The sequence below is a fragment of the Coregonus clupeaformis genome, unplaced genomic scaffold (assembly GCF_020615455.1).
Source record: "Coregonus clupeaformis isolate EN_2021a unplaced genomic scaffold, ASM2061545v1 scaf2059, whole genome shotgun sequence".
Lineage (NCBI taxonomy): Eukaryota > Metazoa > Chordata > Actinopteri > Salmoniformes > Salmonidae > Coregonus > Coregonus clupeaformis.
Window position 1 is genome coordinate 25,126 of NW_025535513.1, and position 14,945 is coordinate 40,070.

General features: G+C 44.9%; 1 protein-coding gene across 1 annotated transcript in view; it reads left to right on the plus strand.

The window, feature by feature from the left end:
• The window catches only part of il16 (interleukin 16), a 50,277-nt gene that overhangs the window by 5,150 nt on the left and 30,182 nt on the right, over positions 1–14,945 (plus strand). Inside the window, exons 4-13 of the mRNA XM_045219104.1 lie at positions 487–661; positions 2,788–2,922; positions 3,317–3,422; positions 4,008–4,156; positions 4,725–4,835; positions 5,221–5,335; positions 9,257–9,330; positions 10,253–10,514; positions 10,693–10,810; positions 13,696–13,828. Of these exons, the coding sequence (XP_045075039.1) occupies positions 487–661; positions 2,788–2,922; positions 3,317–3,422; positions 4,008–4,156; positions 4,725–4,835; positions 5,221–5,335; positions 9,257–9,330; positions 10,253–10,514; positions 10,693–10,810; positions 13,696–13,828 (1,378 nt within the window). The remainder of the gene's footprint in view (positions 1–486; positions 662–2,787; positions 2,923–3,316; positions 3,423–4,007; positions 4,157–4,724; positions 4,836–5,220; positions 5,336–9,256; positions 9,331–10,252; positions 10,515–10,692; positions 10,811–13,695; positions 13,829–14,945) is intronic.

Below are 14,945 nucleotides of genomic sequence, written 5' to 3' on the forward strand. Positions count from 1 at the left end.
CTGGATAAGAGCATCTACTAAAAAGTTAGAGGTAGTTTTGCAAGCCAATGCTAACTAGCGTTAGCGCAATGACTGGAAGTCTATGGGTATCTACTAGCATGCTTCATACTGGACACAGAGACAAAAAAATTGTATCCACGAGTTTATCTGACTTTTGGGGAAGTAGATAAAATCCTGAAGTATCCCTTTAAGGCTTATTATTATATGTTATGGCTTTCTATGTAATACATTTTGAACTGATTCAAAATGGCTGTTAGCATAGTGCATTATACCTGTCAGTTTATGGTTTTTCGAAGATGGCCTTGCCAAGGCTTGTGTACAACAGTTTGGGAAATGCATGCAGCAGATTCCCAAAGTGTAGTGGCTAATGTACCCACACTGCCAAACAACAGTGGCTATTTTTCTATGCTTAGTTCTCAGAGGAAAGCTTCAAAGCAATTTCCCTGAAGCTTCTGTCTAACTTTGTCTTTCTGCCTGCTTCTCCAGGAGCAGTTACCTTCAGAGTACAGACAAGCTTGCACCTTTTAACGGACAGTGTCTAAACGGCCATGCCAGGACAGAGGTGGAGAGGCAGGCCAAGAACGGCCATGCTGCCAGGACAGAGGGGGAGGGAGGGAGGCAGGCCGCCTGCAGGAACAGCCACATAACAGCCTACAGTGAGGTAGAACCACTCACATCCCACTCACATCCCACTTGTTCTGTTGCTGAAATGAAGAAAAAATATAAATGTTGGCACTTCATACCAGACCTGGGTTCAAATAGTATTTGTTTTACTTCAAATGGAGTGCCATGCAGTGGACGAGGTGTGCACTTGGGGACTATTCCATTTTTTCCATAGACAACTGCTATGTTTGCCATTCTAAATTGATACATCCCATAATTAGTTCAGTTGGGTCCCAAATGGCACCCTATTCCCTGTATAGTGCAGTACATTTACCAAAGTATTGACAATATAGGGAATAGGGTGCCATTTTGGACCCTCACTATAATACAGATTTGACACTCCACCTGTGTTACAGTAGGTCATTCTCCATCATCCCTCTAGCCACTAAGGCTGTGTGGGTCTGGCATTTCTTCACATGCTGTAGCCACATTCCCATCCTACATCCACGAGACACTGGTCCCAGCCAACACTGGTCCCAGATGAAATCTGTGGGGCAGAATATCTGCATTGCCTCAGAAATGATGTGAAATCAGAAATGGAATGAGTTCAAATTAAACCAAATAGTGCAACAAAACATTGCTAGCCACAGTCACTGCACTGTCAGTATGTGGGAAAAAGAGCTGCGTAGTGACATTGATGACATTAGATATGACATGCATTCTGCCTGTACGGGAGTGACAGTTCCAAATGATCAATCAATCAAATTGATGGGGGCCCATCCTCATTTGGCTGAACCGGGTAGAAAATAGTCTCAAAACAGAAATTGAATAGGAAGAGATTACTGACTTTGCTGTCAGCCATTTGGTGAAAAAGGGGAGAGAGAGAGAGATATTACATTTCCCATATCTCATGAATGGATATAGAGTGTGAGTCCTGGCTTAAGTGTTCATTCTACTTCTCCCACTGCTGTTGAAGCAGCTTTCACTCTACGTGGAAGGCCCTCTCACATCTTCCTCCCTCATCCAATTTGTAATCATTTTTCAGAGGTTGGACTGAGGATATGTTGACGCTGTCTCATGCTAGGTGACACTACATCTGACCAAGCCAAGTCCCTGTCTGTTTGAGATGATACAGAAGGGTATAAGGCAGAGACTCTCACACACACGCTCATGCACACTCACAGAGAGAGAGAGACACAGGATATGACAGAGAGAGAGAGAGAGAGAGAGAGAGAGACTGGCACACACACAGATAATGAGAGAGAGCGAGAGAGAGAGAGAGAGAGAGAGAGAGAGAGAGAGAGAGAGAGAGAGAGAGAGAGAGAGAGAGAGAGAGAGACTGGCACACACACAGAAAAAGAGAGAGAGAGGAGAGAGAGAGAGAGAGAGAGAGAGAGAGAGAGAGAGAGAGAGAGAGAGAGACTGGCACACACACAGATAATGAGAGAGAGAGAGAGAGAGAGAGAGAGAGAGAGAGAGAGAGAGAGAGAGAGAGAGAGAGAGAGAGAGAGAGAGCGAGAGAGCGAGAGAGCGAGAGAGAGAGAGAGCGAGAGAGCGAGGACAGAGAGAGAGAGAGAGACTGGCACACACACAGATAATGAGAGAGAGAGAGAGAGAGCAAGTGAGAGAGAGAGAGAGCAAGTGAGAGAGTGAGAAAGAGAGAGAGAGTGATACAGACAGACAGAGAAGAAGAGAAGGGAGGGACAGACAAGTAGGAAAGAATGTCTAAAACATGTGACAACTTTGGACTCAGCTGATTGTGTTTTGAACACTGTTTCAGTCTCTCCTTCAAATCTTTCCCATAATACTCAGTCCTGCCTCTAGCAGAGAAATAGTATGCGTTGTTATGGAGACCAAATTGAAAACAGGAAATTCAATCATTCAAATCAGACTTCTCTAACTGAAGTGAGCAAGTGTTAAATATATTAACTAATATATTCCAGATATTAACTAAAAGGGCAATCAATATTTTAGTAGCTTATTAGTTCATTTTAATTCCATCAATCTCTTCCAAGCATTTAAATACTATATTCACACATTTTATTTGGAATAATTCTATATCTTACACAATCAGTATAAGTCCTAAAAACTATCTCCAATCATAGAAAGATTGAAGATTGACACATGTACACCATTGAATTCCATAACGATTAAACTTTCAGTCCTTTCTGTGTGTTTTTGTAGGAAAGCTCAACATGTGAGCAGCAGCCCCACTCCCCTGAAGGTGTAACCCTGGCAGACCCCCTGAGCCTGGCAGACCCCATGGCAGTGGCCAACTACACAGAGACAGAACACACTGGGAACAACAACCACCTCAGGGTATCAATTAGGACTCTTCTAAGTCCTCTTGATAAACATTCACAGACTGTTTGGTTCAGTGTGTCTTCATTATCTTTAGGCTTTAACTTTGAAGATCATTGTTTGAACATCCATTTCCCTCCAAGAGTGGATGAATACCTGGGTTGAATTCAGTAGGGCACATCATTGTAAAATGTTTTGAAACGGAAAACAAAAATAACAGCCCAGGTAGTCCATCCTTAGTCTGGGTACCAATCTGTTTAGATAACATTCTACTCCACCAGGGTAGCACAGGACATGGAGTGGAATGTAAGCTAAACAGACTGGCACCCAGCCTAGTCCATGACCCTGTTTCAGTGTGTTTTCCTCCGTTTGGTGTCGAATGAACATGACCCTGGTATGTTGTGAGTTGTAGCTGGCAATCCCAGAGATGAATGAGGACAGAGGCTGGGACACAGAGAGGACAGGACACTGTCTTCAGGGACAGACGGTCTGCAAGAGGACCCGCTCCAACTCTACCAGTAACACACATGCACACACGCATGCACGCACGCGCACACACACACACACACACACACACACACACACCGATATGAGGCCTGAAAGGCAGTTGTCTTGAGTTTCCTGTGGTACATCATTAGATACTATTAAGTCATTTCCTTCCTGTCCTAGAAGAACATGAGGACATTATAATCTCTAAATGGATGTTGAGTTTGTCACATCCTGCACAGATGTTGTCTAAACTCTGGAAATGACTAAATGTAATGATGCTTGAAATTGACCTGGGTACGTTTTGTAAGTCACTTGTTTTTAGTTTTTTTACAAATTGCATTCCTTGCTGTATGAGCAACTAGTCTTTCCCTGTTTTGACCTGCTTTTATGATGAGTAACCAAGAGTCTTGTTATCGCCCAGAAAATGTCGTAGGCTTTAGCTCAATGGGCTAATGTGGTATTGAGGGAAGCAGATAACCCAAGTTCCATACAGTTGATCACAGTTGGTGTCTTGAGTTCTGCTTGGTCTCTGGATAGTATTGCATCACATGACATTGTATTGAGTCACATGACATTGTATTGAATCACATGACATTGTATTGAATTGTGCTCAGGTGTCCATCCATACTGGATCGGAGACCTGGACACTATTATCCTGAAGACACCTGAGCTTTACCAGAGCAACACCCACGGAACCGCTGGTTTCTTTGGCAGCAGGAAGTCCCTGTCCCAGCAGCTGGAGTTTCCTCACAACCCCAACCAGGTGTGTGTGTGTGCCTGTCTGCCTACCTGCCTTGAGAGTTTCTGCACCTGCAAATGCTCTGATTACAATGAATCAAGATCGGTCCTGACTTATTACATTCGTGAGATTTCTACAGTAGCCGCCTTGTTATTTCAATTTGAGTTCTCATGATAAAAGTTTCTATTCAATGAAGTTCTTGGAAGGAGACTCTTTTACATTATGATCATTACATAATTCAATGATCCGCTCATACAGTGAGTGAGACGGAGAGAAGAGAAACGTCAGAACAATACGAAAAAAAGGGAGATTAAAAACAGGTGTAGAAAACACTTCCAAAAAGCATCTGGAATTAGTCAACTCAATTTGTCAGGCTTCTTCCTGCTTAGCAGAACTTGGACTCTAGAGCGAGCGAGGAAAAATGTGTGTGTGTGTGTGTGTGTGTGTGTGTGTGTGTGTGAAACCTGTGTGTGTGTGTGTGTGTGTGTGTGTGTGTGTGTGTGTGTGTGGAACCTGACTGAGGGTGTCTCCCGTCTGTCCCCCTCCTCCCCCTTCTCCACCCTCCACCCCACTCCTCCTCCCCCCTCCACAGCCCGTTCCCCGCCCCTCTCGCTCTCTTAGCTCCGCCCATCTGGTCCACTCCTGCAGTAACGTCCAAGCCTTCATCATCTGTAACATTGTGCTGATGAAGGGCCATGGCAAGGTAATTATGCAGCACGTTTGAACGTCTGCTCCAGGATCTTGAACGCAGCACGTGGTCCTGGGGCTAATTCATGATAAAGCATCATTGTTTGCTTCTACTACTGAGTAGCATCTAATCTTTACACATACTAGTGATAAGTTGTTGCTTTGGCCCTGAGTTTTCCCTGACCATATGACTTGATGGGAAAACTCTGGGTCCTAGTTACATTTAAGCCAGTCAGAGTACAATTGCAAAGACCACCCCCTCAGTGCTATTGGCCGGGTTAATATTTTTCATTACCAGAAATGAAACTACAGATTACATCTTTAAAGGGGGTGAATACTCCTCCTTAAAGGTGCAATCTGTAGTTTCAAGTCTCTCCTAACTGTTGTGTTGTCCCATGCAGGGTCTGGGGTTCAGTATCGTGGGGGGCAGGGACAGCATGTATGGACCCATGGGTATCTACGTCAAGACCATCTTCCCTGGAGGGGCCGCGGCTGCAGATGGCAGACTGCAGGAGGGTAAGAGGAGAAAGACAGAGAGGTAGCTCTGGGTCTTCCACTCAACCATTCTGAGTGATCACCTTCAACCAATGGTGAAGCATTTCTATCCTGATGGGAGTGGCCTCTTCCAGGATGACAATGCCCCCATCCACAGGGCACAACTGGTAACTGAATGGTTTGATGAGCATGAAAACGATGTAAACCATATGCTTTCGTTCAAATGTTATTAGTACAACAACAGAGTTGATCTCAGTCCAACACTAACTTACACTAAAGCATACACACACCCTGTAGCCCTCTTGGACTGCTGGACCAGTGACCACTGTCTTAGATCTATACAGTATGGCACAGAATGATCATTTAATTTACTATATTATCATATTATTATCTGTATGGTGAGCAGCATGTTGGCTGACTGTGGTCCAACTCTCTCTCTCTATCTCTCTCTCTCTCTCTCTCTCTCTCTCTCTCTCTCTCTCTCTCTCTCTCTCTCTCTCTCTCTCTCTCTTTGTCTCTCTCTCTCTCTTTGTCTCTCTCTCTCTCTTTGTCTCTCTCTCTCTCTCTCTCAATTCAATTTCAATTCAAATGGCTTTATTGGCATGGGAAACATATGTTTACATTGCCAAAGCAAGTGAAATAGATCATGAAGGAAAGTGAAATAAACAATAAATATTAACAGTAAACATTATACTCACAAACGTTCCAAAGGAATAGACATTTCAAATGTCATATTATGTATATATACAGTGTTGTAACGATGTCAAATAGTTAAAGTACAAAAGGGAAAATAAATAAACATAAATATGGGTTGTATTTACAATGGTGTTTGTTCTTCACTGGTTGCCCTTTTCTTGTGGCAACAGGTCACAAATATTGCTGCTTTGATGGCACACTGTGGTATTTCACCCAATAGATATGGGAGTTTATCCAAATTGGGTTTGTTTTGGAATTCTTTGTGGGTCTGTGTAATCTCAAGGAAATATGTGTTTCTAATATTGTCATACAATTGGCAGGAGGTTAGGAAGTGCAGCTTAGTTTCCACCTCATTTTGTGGGCAGTGTGCACATAGCCTGTCTTCTCTTGAGAGCCAGGTCTGCCTACGGTGGGCTCTCTCAATAGCAAGGCTATGCTCACGGAATCTGTACATAGTCAAAGCTTTCCTTAATTTTGGGTCAGTCACAGTGGTCAGGTATTCTGCCACTGTGTACTCTCTGTTTAGGGCCAAATAGCATTCTAGTTTGCTCTGTTTTTTTTGTTAGTTCTTTCCAATGTGTCAAGTAATTATCTTTTTGTTTTCTTATGATTTGGTTTTGTCTAATTGTGTTGCTGTCCTGGGGCTCTGTGGGGTCTGTTTGTGTTTGTGAACAGAGACCCAGGACCACCTTGCTTAGGGGAATCTTTTCCAGGTTAATCTCTCTGTAGGTGAAGGCTTTGTTATGGAAGGTTTGGGAATCGCTTACTTATAGGTGGTTGTAGAATTTAATGGCTCTTTTCTGGATTTTGATAATTAGCGGGTGTCGGCCTAATTCTGCTCTGCATGCATTATTTGGCGTTTTGGGATCGAGAATTTGTGGTCCTGGCAACTGGAACTTTTTTGGAACACCATAATTTTTGTCTTACTGAGATTTACTGTCAGGGCCCAGGTCTGTCAGAATCTGTGCAGAAAATCTAGGTGCTGCTGTAGGCCCTCCTTGGTAGGGGACAGAAGCACCAGATCATCAGCAAACAGTAGACATTTGACTTCAGATTTTAGTAGTGAGGCCTGGTATTGCAGACAGTTCTAGTGCCCTCACCAATTCGTTGATATATGTGTTGAAGAGGGTGGGAATCAAGCTGCATCCCTGTCTCACCCCACGGCCCTGTGGAAATAAATGTGTCTGTTTTTTGCCAGTTTTAACCACACACTTGTTGTTTGTGTACATGGATTTTATAATGTTGTGGGTTTTTCCCCCAACACCGCTTTCCATCCATTTGCATAGCAGACCCTCACGCCAAATTGAGTCAAAAGCTTTTTCGAAATCAACAAAGCCTTAATTAGGGTGTGCAGGGTGAATACGTGGTCTGTCGTATGGTAATTTGGTAAAAAGCTAATTTGACATTTGCTCAGTACATTGTTTTCACTGAGGAAATTAACTAGTCTGCTGTTAATGATAACGCAGAGGATTTTCCCAAGGTTGCTGTTGACGAATATCCCACGGTAGTTATTGGGTTCAAATTTGTCTCCACTTTTGTGGATTGGGGTGAGCAGTCCTGGTTCCAAATATTGGGGAAAATGCCTGTGATGCGTGATTTGAAGGAGTCAGGCGCAAGAGGATAAATCACAGTATACAGAGATTTTTCCATAATCCAGCGTAACCAGTTCAGTGCGCAAAACAGGCGCACTGGAACAAACATGCACACGGGGAAAACACCCCGGCAACACAAAATACTGAGCTCAACCGAGCTACTAATCCTCACAATGAACAATCACCCACAAGGACAAGGGGGCAGAGGGAACACTTAAACACGTACTAATGACGGGAATATGAACCAGGTGTGTATAATTGACAAGACAAGACAAATGGAATGATGAGATATGGAGCGGCAGTGGCTAGAAGGCCGGTGACGACGAACGCCGAAGCCTGCCCGAACAAGGAGGGGAGGCAGCTTCGGAGGAAGTCGTGACAATGCCAGAGCTGAGGATGATGTTAAAGAGTTTAAGTATAGCCAATTGGAATTGGTGGTCTGTATATTTTATCATTTAATTTAGGATACCATCAACACCACAGGCCTTTTTAGGTTGGAGGATTTGTATTTTGTCCTGTAGTTCATTCAATGTAATTGGAGAATCCAGTGGGTTCTGGTAGTTTTGAATTGTTGATTCTAAGATTATTGTTTGATCATGTATATGTTTTTGCTGTTTGTTCTTTGTTATAGAGCCAAAAAGATTGGAGAAGTAGTTTATCCATACATATCCGTTTTGGATAGATAGCTCTTTGTGTTGTTTGTTTAGTGTGTTCCAATTTTCCCGTAGTGGTTAGATTCTATGGATTCTTCAATTACATTGAGCTGATTTCTGACGTGCTGTTTCTTATTTTTCCGTAGTTTATTTCTGTATTGTTTTAGTGATTCACCATAGTGAAGGCGTAGGCTCAGGTTTTCTGGGTCTCTATGTTTTTGGTTGGATAGGTTTTTGGTTGGATTTCATTCTTAGGTTTTTGCATTCTTCATCAAACCATTTGTCATTGTTGTTAATTTTCTTAGGTTGTCTCCTAGATTTGATAGGGAAGCTGAGAGGTCAAATATACTGTTTAGGTTTTCTACTGCCAAGTTTAAACCTTCACTATTACAGTGAAACTTTTTCTCCAGGAAGTTGTCTAAAAGCGATTGAATTTGTTGTTGCCTAAATGTTTTTTGGTAGGTTTCTAAGCTACTTTCCTTCCACCTATAGCATTTCTTAATATTATGTAGTTCCTTTGGCTTTGATGTCTCATGATTGAGTATTGATCTGTTCAAGTAGACTGTGATTTTGCTGTGATCTGATAGGGGTGTCAGTGGGCTGACTGAACGCTCTGAGAGACTCTGGGTTGAGGTCAGTGATAAAGTAATCTACAGTTATGTAAAGTAATCTCTCTCTCTCTCTCTCTCTCTCTCTCTCTCTCTCTCTCTCTCTCTCTCTCTCTCTCGGTCTCCCGGTCTCTCTCTCTCTCACTCTCTGTCTCTGTCTGTCTCTCTCTGTCTCTGTCTGTCTGTCTGTCTGTCTGTCTGTCTGTCTGTCTGTCTGTCTCTCTCTCTCTCTCTCTCTCTCTCTCTCTCTCTCTCTCTCTCTCTCTCTCTCTCTGTCTCTGTCTCTGTCTCTCTCTCTCTCTCTCTCTCTCTCTCTCTCTCTCTCTCTCTCTCTCTCTCTCTCTCTCTCTCTCTCTCTCTCTCTCTCTCTCTCTCTCTCTCGTTCTCTCTCAGGGGATGAGATCCTGGAGTTGAATGGAGAGTCTCTACATGGCCTAACTCATGAGGACGCACTGCAGAGATTCAAAGTAAGACTGCAGCACCACAACAAATCATCATATTACACAGTTGTTACAGCCGTATTACACCATTATTACAGCCATAATACACCATTATTACAGCCATAATACACCATTATTACAGCCATAATACAACATGCTGGAATTAAAAGGATCACTTTTGATTGGTGAAGACATTTTAGAACAGGGGTAGGCAACCCTGTTCCTGGAGTGCCGCAGGTAATGCAGGATTTTGTTCCAACTAGGCACCACACCTGATTGCCTAATTTCAACACACCTGGTCATCCTGGTTGGTTAAATCAAAAGCATGAAGTGCCTGCAGCACTCCAGGTCAAGGGTTGTCTACCCCTGTTCTAGAACAACCTAACAGACTATGTTATAATAAACACAGATCATTATATTTAAGATCCATCTTTATTAATCAGAATTATCCTCTCTCCCTCTCCATCCCACTCTCCTTCTCCCTCTCTCCTTCTCTCCCTCTCCTTCTCCCTCTCTCCCTCTCCTTCTCCCTCTCTCCCTCTCTCCCTCTCTCCCTCTCCTTCTCATTCTCCCTCTCTCCCTCTTTCCCAATCCTTCTCCCTCTCTCCCTCTCTCTCTCCCTGTCTCCCTCTCCTACTCCCTCTCCTTCTCATTCTCCCTCTCTCCCTCTTTCCCAATCCTTCTCCCTCTCTCCCTCTCTCCCTCTTTCCCTCTCCTTCTCCCTCTCTCCCTCTCCTTCTCCCTCTCTCCCTCTCTCCCTATTTTCCTCTCCCTCTCTCCCACTCCTTCTCCCTCTCCTTCTCATTCTCCCTCTTTCCCTCTTCTTCTCTCTCTCTTTTCCCTCTCCCTCTCCCTGTCTATCCCTCTCTACTTCCTTCTCCATATCCCTCTCCCTCTATCCTTCTCCTTTACTTTCTCCCTCTCGATCCCTCCCTTCCTCCCTCCACAGCAGATAAAGAAGGGTCTGTTGACTCTGGCGGTGAGGACCAGCCTGCGTGTCGGCGCCCTCTGTGGCCAGGCGGCGGTAGCACAGCTGTGTCGGTCTCGCTCTCTCAGCTCCAGTACTGGCATGGCCCGGGTCAGCACTGATATGGGGGACTACAACTACCTCAGCGGTGTCACCGCCGCCAACACACACACAAACACCAACACCCTGCCGCCTTTGGCCAAACCCCGGGATCGCGTCATGATGGAGATCACTTTGCACAAAGGTCAGGGGGTCAAAAATAAGATATTATAAGTTGTATTATGATTTGGACTTGGATGGTATAGCTAAACTAAAGCTAGATCATCTAACTTACACAATGTCATATCTGTCTTCGTGTGTGTGTTTGTGTGCCTGTGTGCGTGCGGGCGTGTGTGTGTGTGTGTGTGTGTGTGTGTGTGTAGAGGCTGGTGTGGGGCTGGGTATTGGGCTGTGTTGTGTGCCCTCTGGAGATGGTTGCCGTGGCATCTATATCCACACCCTGTCCCCTGGGTCGGTGGCACACATGGACAGTAGACTCAGGTAAGGGTTAAAGAAACATTCTGTAAATGCTGAATACACATAGCCTGGGTACCTGTCTGTTTGTGCTAACATTACACTCCTTGTCATGAAAAGGAGTCTCTTACCTCAGTACACTCGATCACCACATTCTTTTGGAGAGACTGGAAACCCAAATTGGTCTACACGGACAAGTTCTGGCCTGGTTTAGATCTTACCTGTCGGAAAGATATCAGTTTGTCTCTGTAAATGGTCTGTCCTCCGACAAATCAACTGTACATTTCGGTGTTCCTCAAGGTTCCGTTTTAGGACCACTATTGTTTTCACTATATATTTTACCTCTTGGGGATGTTATTCGAAAACATAATGTTAACTTTCACTGCTATGCGGATGACACACAGCTGTACATTTCAATGAAACATGGTGAAGCCCCAAAATTGCCCTCGCTAGAAGCCTGTGTTTCAGACATAAGGAAGTGGATGGCTGAAAACTTTTACTTTTAAACTCGGACAAAACAGAGATGCTTGTTCTAGGTCCCAAGAAACAAAGAGATCTTCTGTTAAATCTGACAATTCATCTTGATGGTTGTAAAGTCGTCTCAAATAAAACTGTGAAGGACCTCGGCGTTACTCTTGACCCTGATCTCTCTTTTGACGAACATATCAAGACTGTTTCAAGGACAGCTTTTTTCCATCTACGTAACATTGCAAAAATTAGAAATTTTCTGTCCAAAAATGATGCAGAAAAAATTAATCCATGCATTTGTTACTTCTAGGTTAGACTACTGCAATGCTCTATTTTCCGGCTACCCGGATAAAGCACTAAATAAACTTCAGTTAGTGCTAAATACGGCTGCTAGAATCCTGACTAGAACCAAGAAATTTGATCATATTACTCCAGTGCTAGCTTCCCTACACTGGCTTCCTGTTAAGGCAAGGGCTGATTTCAAGGTTTTACTGTTAACCTATAAAGCGTTACATGGGCTTGCTCCTACCTATCTTTCCGAGTTGGTCCTGCCGTACATACCAATACGTACGCTACGGTCGTAAGACGCAGGCCTCCTAATTGTCCCTAGAATTTCTAAGCAAACAGCGGGAGGCAGGGCTTTCTCCTATAGATCTCCATTTTTATGGAACAGTCTGCCTACCCATGTGAGAGACGAGACTCGGTCTCAACCTTTAAGTCTTTACTGAAGACTTATCTCTTCAGTAGGTCATATGATTGAGTGTAGTCTGGCCCAGGAGTGTGAAGGTGAACGGAAAGGCTCTGGAGTAACGAACAGCCCTTGCTGTCTCTGCCGGGCCGGTTCCCCTCTCCACTGGGGTTCTCTGCCTCTAACCCTGTTGCAGGGGCTGAGTCACTGGCTTGCTGGTGCTCTTTCATGCCGTCCCTGGGAGGGGTGCGTCACTTGAGTGGGTTGAGTTACTGACGTGATCTTCCTGTCTGGGTTGGCGCCCCCCCTTGGTTTGTGCTGTGGTGGAGACCTCTGTGGGCTATACTCGGCCTTGTCTCAGGATTGTAAGTTGGTGGTTGAGGATATCCCTCTAGTGGTGCGGGGGCTGTGCTTTGGCAGAGTGGGTGGGGTTATATCCTTCCTGTTTGGCCCTGTCCGGTTTCTTCGGATGGGGCCACAGTGTCTCCGGACCGCTCCTGTCTCAGCCTCCAGTATTTATGCTGCAGTAGTTTATGTGTCGGGGGGCTGGGGTTAGTTGGTTATACCTGGAGTACTTCTCCTGTCTTATCTAGTGTCCTGTGTGAATTTAAGTATGCTCTCTCTAATTCTCTCGTTCTCTCTTTCTCTCTGAGAACCTGAGCCCTAGGACCATACGTCAGGACTACCGGGCATGATGACACCTTGCTGTCCCCAGTCCGCCTGGCCTTGCTGCTATTCCAGTTTCAACTGTTCTGCCTGCGGTTCACGAAACCCCTACCTGTCCCAGACCTGCTGTTTTCAACTCTTAATGATCGGCTATGAAAAGCCAACTGAGAGACCTGAGCCCTAGGACCATACGTCGGGACTACCGGCCGTGGTGACTCCTTGCTGTCCCCAGTCCGCCTGGCCTTGCTGCTATTCCAGTTTCAACTGTTCTGCCTGCGGTTATGGAACCCCTACCTGTCCCAGACCTGCTGTTTTCAACTCTTAATGATCGGCTATGAAAAGCCAACTGAGATTTATTCCTGATTATTATTTGACCATGCTTGTCACTTATGAACATTTTTGAACATCTTGGCATGGTTCTGTTATAATCTTCACCCGGCACAGCCAGAAGAGGACTGGCCACCCCTCATAGCCTGGTTCCTCTCTAGGTTTCTTCCTAGGTTTTCGCCTTTCTAGGGAGTTTTTCCTAGCCACCGTGCTTTTACACCTGCATTACTAGCTGTTTGGGGTTTTAGGCTGGGTTTCTGTACAGCACTTCGAGATATTAGCTGATGTAAGAAGGGCTATATAAAATAAAATTGATTGAGTACACTTCCCACTTCCTTACTCCCTGGCTGTGGTCCCATTCTTTACCTTTATCCCAAGTGTGCACTTGTACCCTCCCCATCAAGGATTTGGAAAGGAATGGATGTAGTGGAAACGCCCTCAAGCCATGGTTGCACTAATCCAATGCTTTTCAATGCATGAGAAGGGGAGGGAAGGAGGAGACTCTGGAGAGGACATCACAGAACCTCTCTCCATTAGTCATTGAGCAGAGTCACTGATCCAGAGCAGTTTATTGTTGACACATGGTCTGTGCATATGCTCAGCTTGAATCAGTTACCGTATTTTAACTTATATCTTCACACTCACTCTCCATCTCCCCCTCCCCTCTCTCTCTCCACCCCCTCTCTCCACCTTCCCCTCCCCTCTCTCTCTCCCCTCCCCTCTCTCTACCTTCCCCTGTCTCTCCCCCTCTTCCCTCTCCTAGATGTGGAGATGAGATTATGGAGATCAACAACACTGTGGTGTACAACATGGTGCTGAACGATGTGTACACGGTTCTGAGCCAGTGCGCACCCGGGCCGGTCCAGATCATCATCAGTCGACACCCCGACCCCAAAGTAAGCACCCCGTTTGGCCTTATAGCCTTATATACACACCCTGTCTGGCCTTATATACACACCCTGTCTGGCCTTTTATACACACCCTGTCTGGCCTTATATACACACCCTGTCTGGTCTTATATACACACCCTGTCTGGCCTTATATACACACCCTGTCTGGCCTTATATACACACCGTGTCTGGCCTTATATACACACGCTGTCTGGCCTTATATACACACCCTGTCTGGCCTTATATACACACCCTGACTGGCCTTATATACACACCCTGTCTGGCCTTATATACACACCCTGTCTGGCCTTATATACACACCCTGTCTGGCCTTATATACACACCCTGTCTAACCTTATATACACACCCTGTCTAACCTTATATACACACCCTGTCTGGCCTTATATACACACCCTGTCTGACCTTATATACACACCCTGTCTAACCTTATATACACACCCTGTCTGGTCTTATATACACACCCTGTCTGGTCTTATATACACACCCTGTCTGGTCTTATATACACACCCTGTCTGGTCTTATATACACACCCTGTCTGGCCTTATATACACACCCTGTCTGGGCTTATATACACACCCTGTCTGGGCTTATATACACACCCTGTCTAACCTTATATACACACCCTGTCTGGCCTTATATACACACCCTGTCTGGCCTTATATACACACCATGTCTAACCTTATATACACACCCTGTCTAACCTTATATACACACCCTGTCTGGCCTTATATACACACCCTGTCTGGTCTTATATACACACCCTGTCTGGTCTTATATACACACCATGTCTGGCCTTATGTACACACCCTGTCTGGCCTTATATACATACCCTGTCTGGTCTTATATACACACCCTGTCTGGCCTTATATACACACCCTGTCTGGTCTTATATACACACCCTGTCTGGCCTTATATACACACCCTGTCTGGCCTTATATACACACCCTGTCTAACCTTATATACACACCCTGTCTGGCCTTATATACACACCCTGTCTGACCTTATATACACACCCTGTCTAACCTTATATACACACCCTGTCTGGTCTTATATACACACCCTATCTGGTCTTATATACACACCCTGTCTGGTCTTATATACA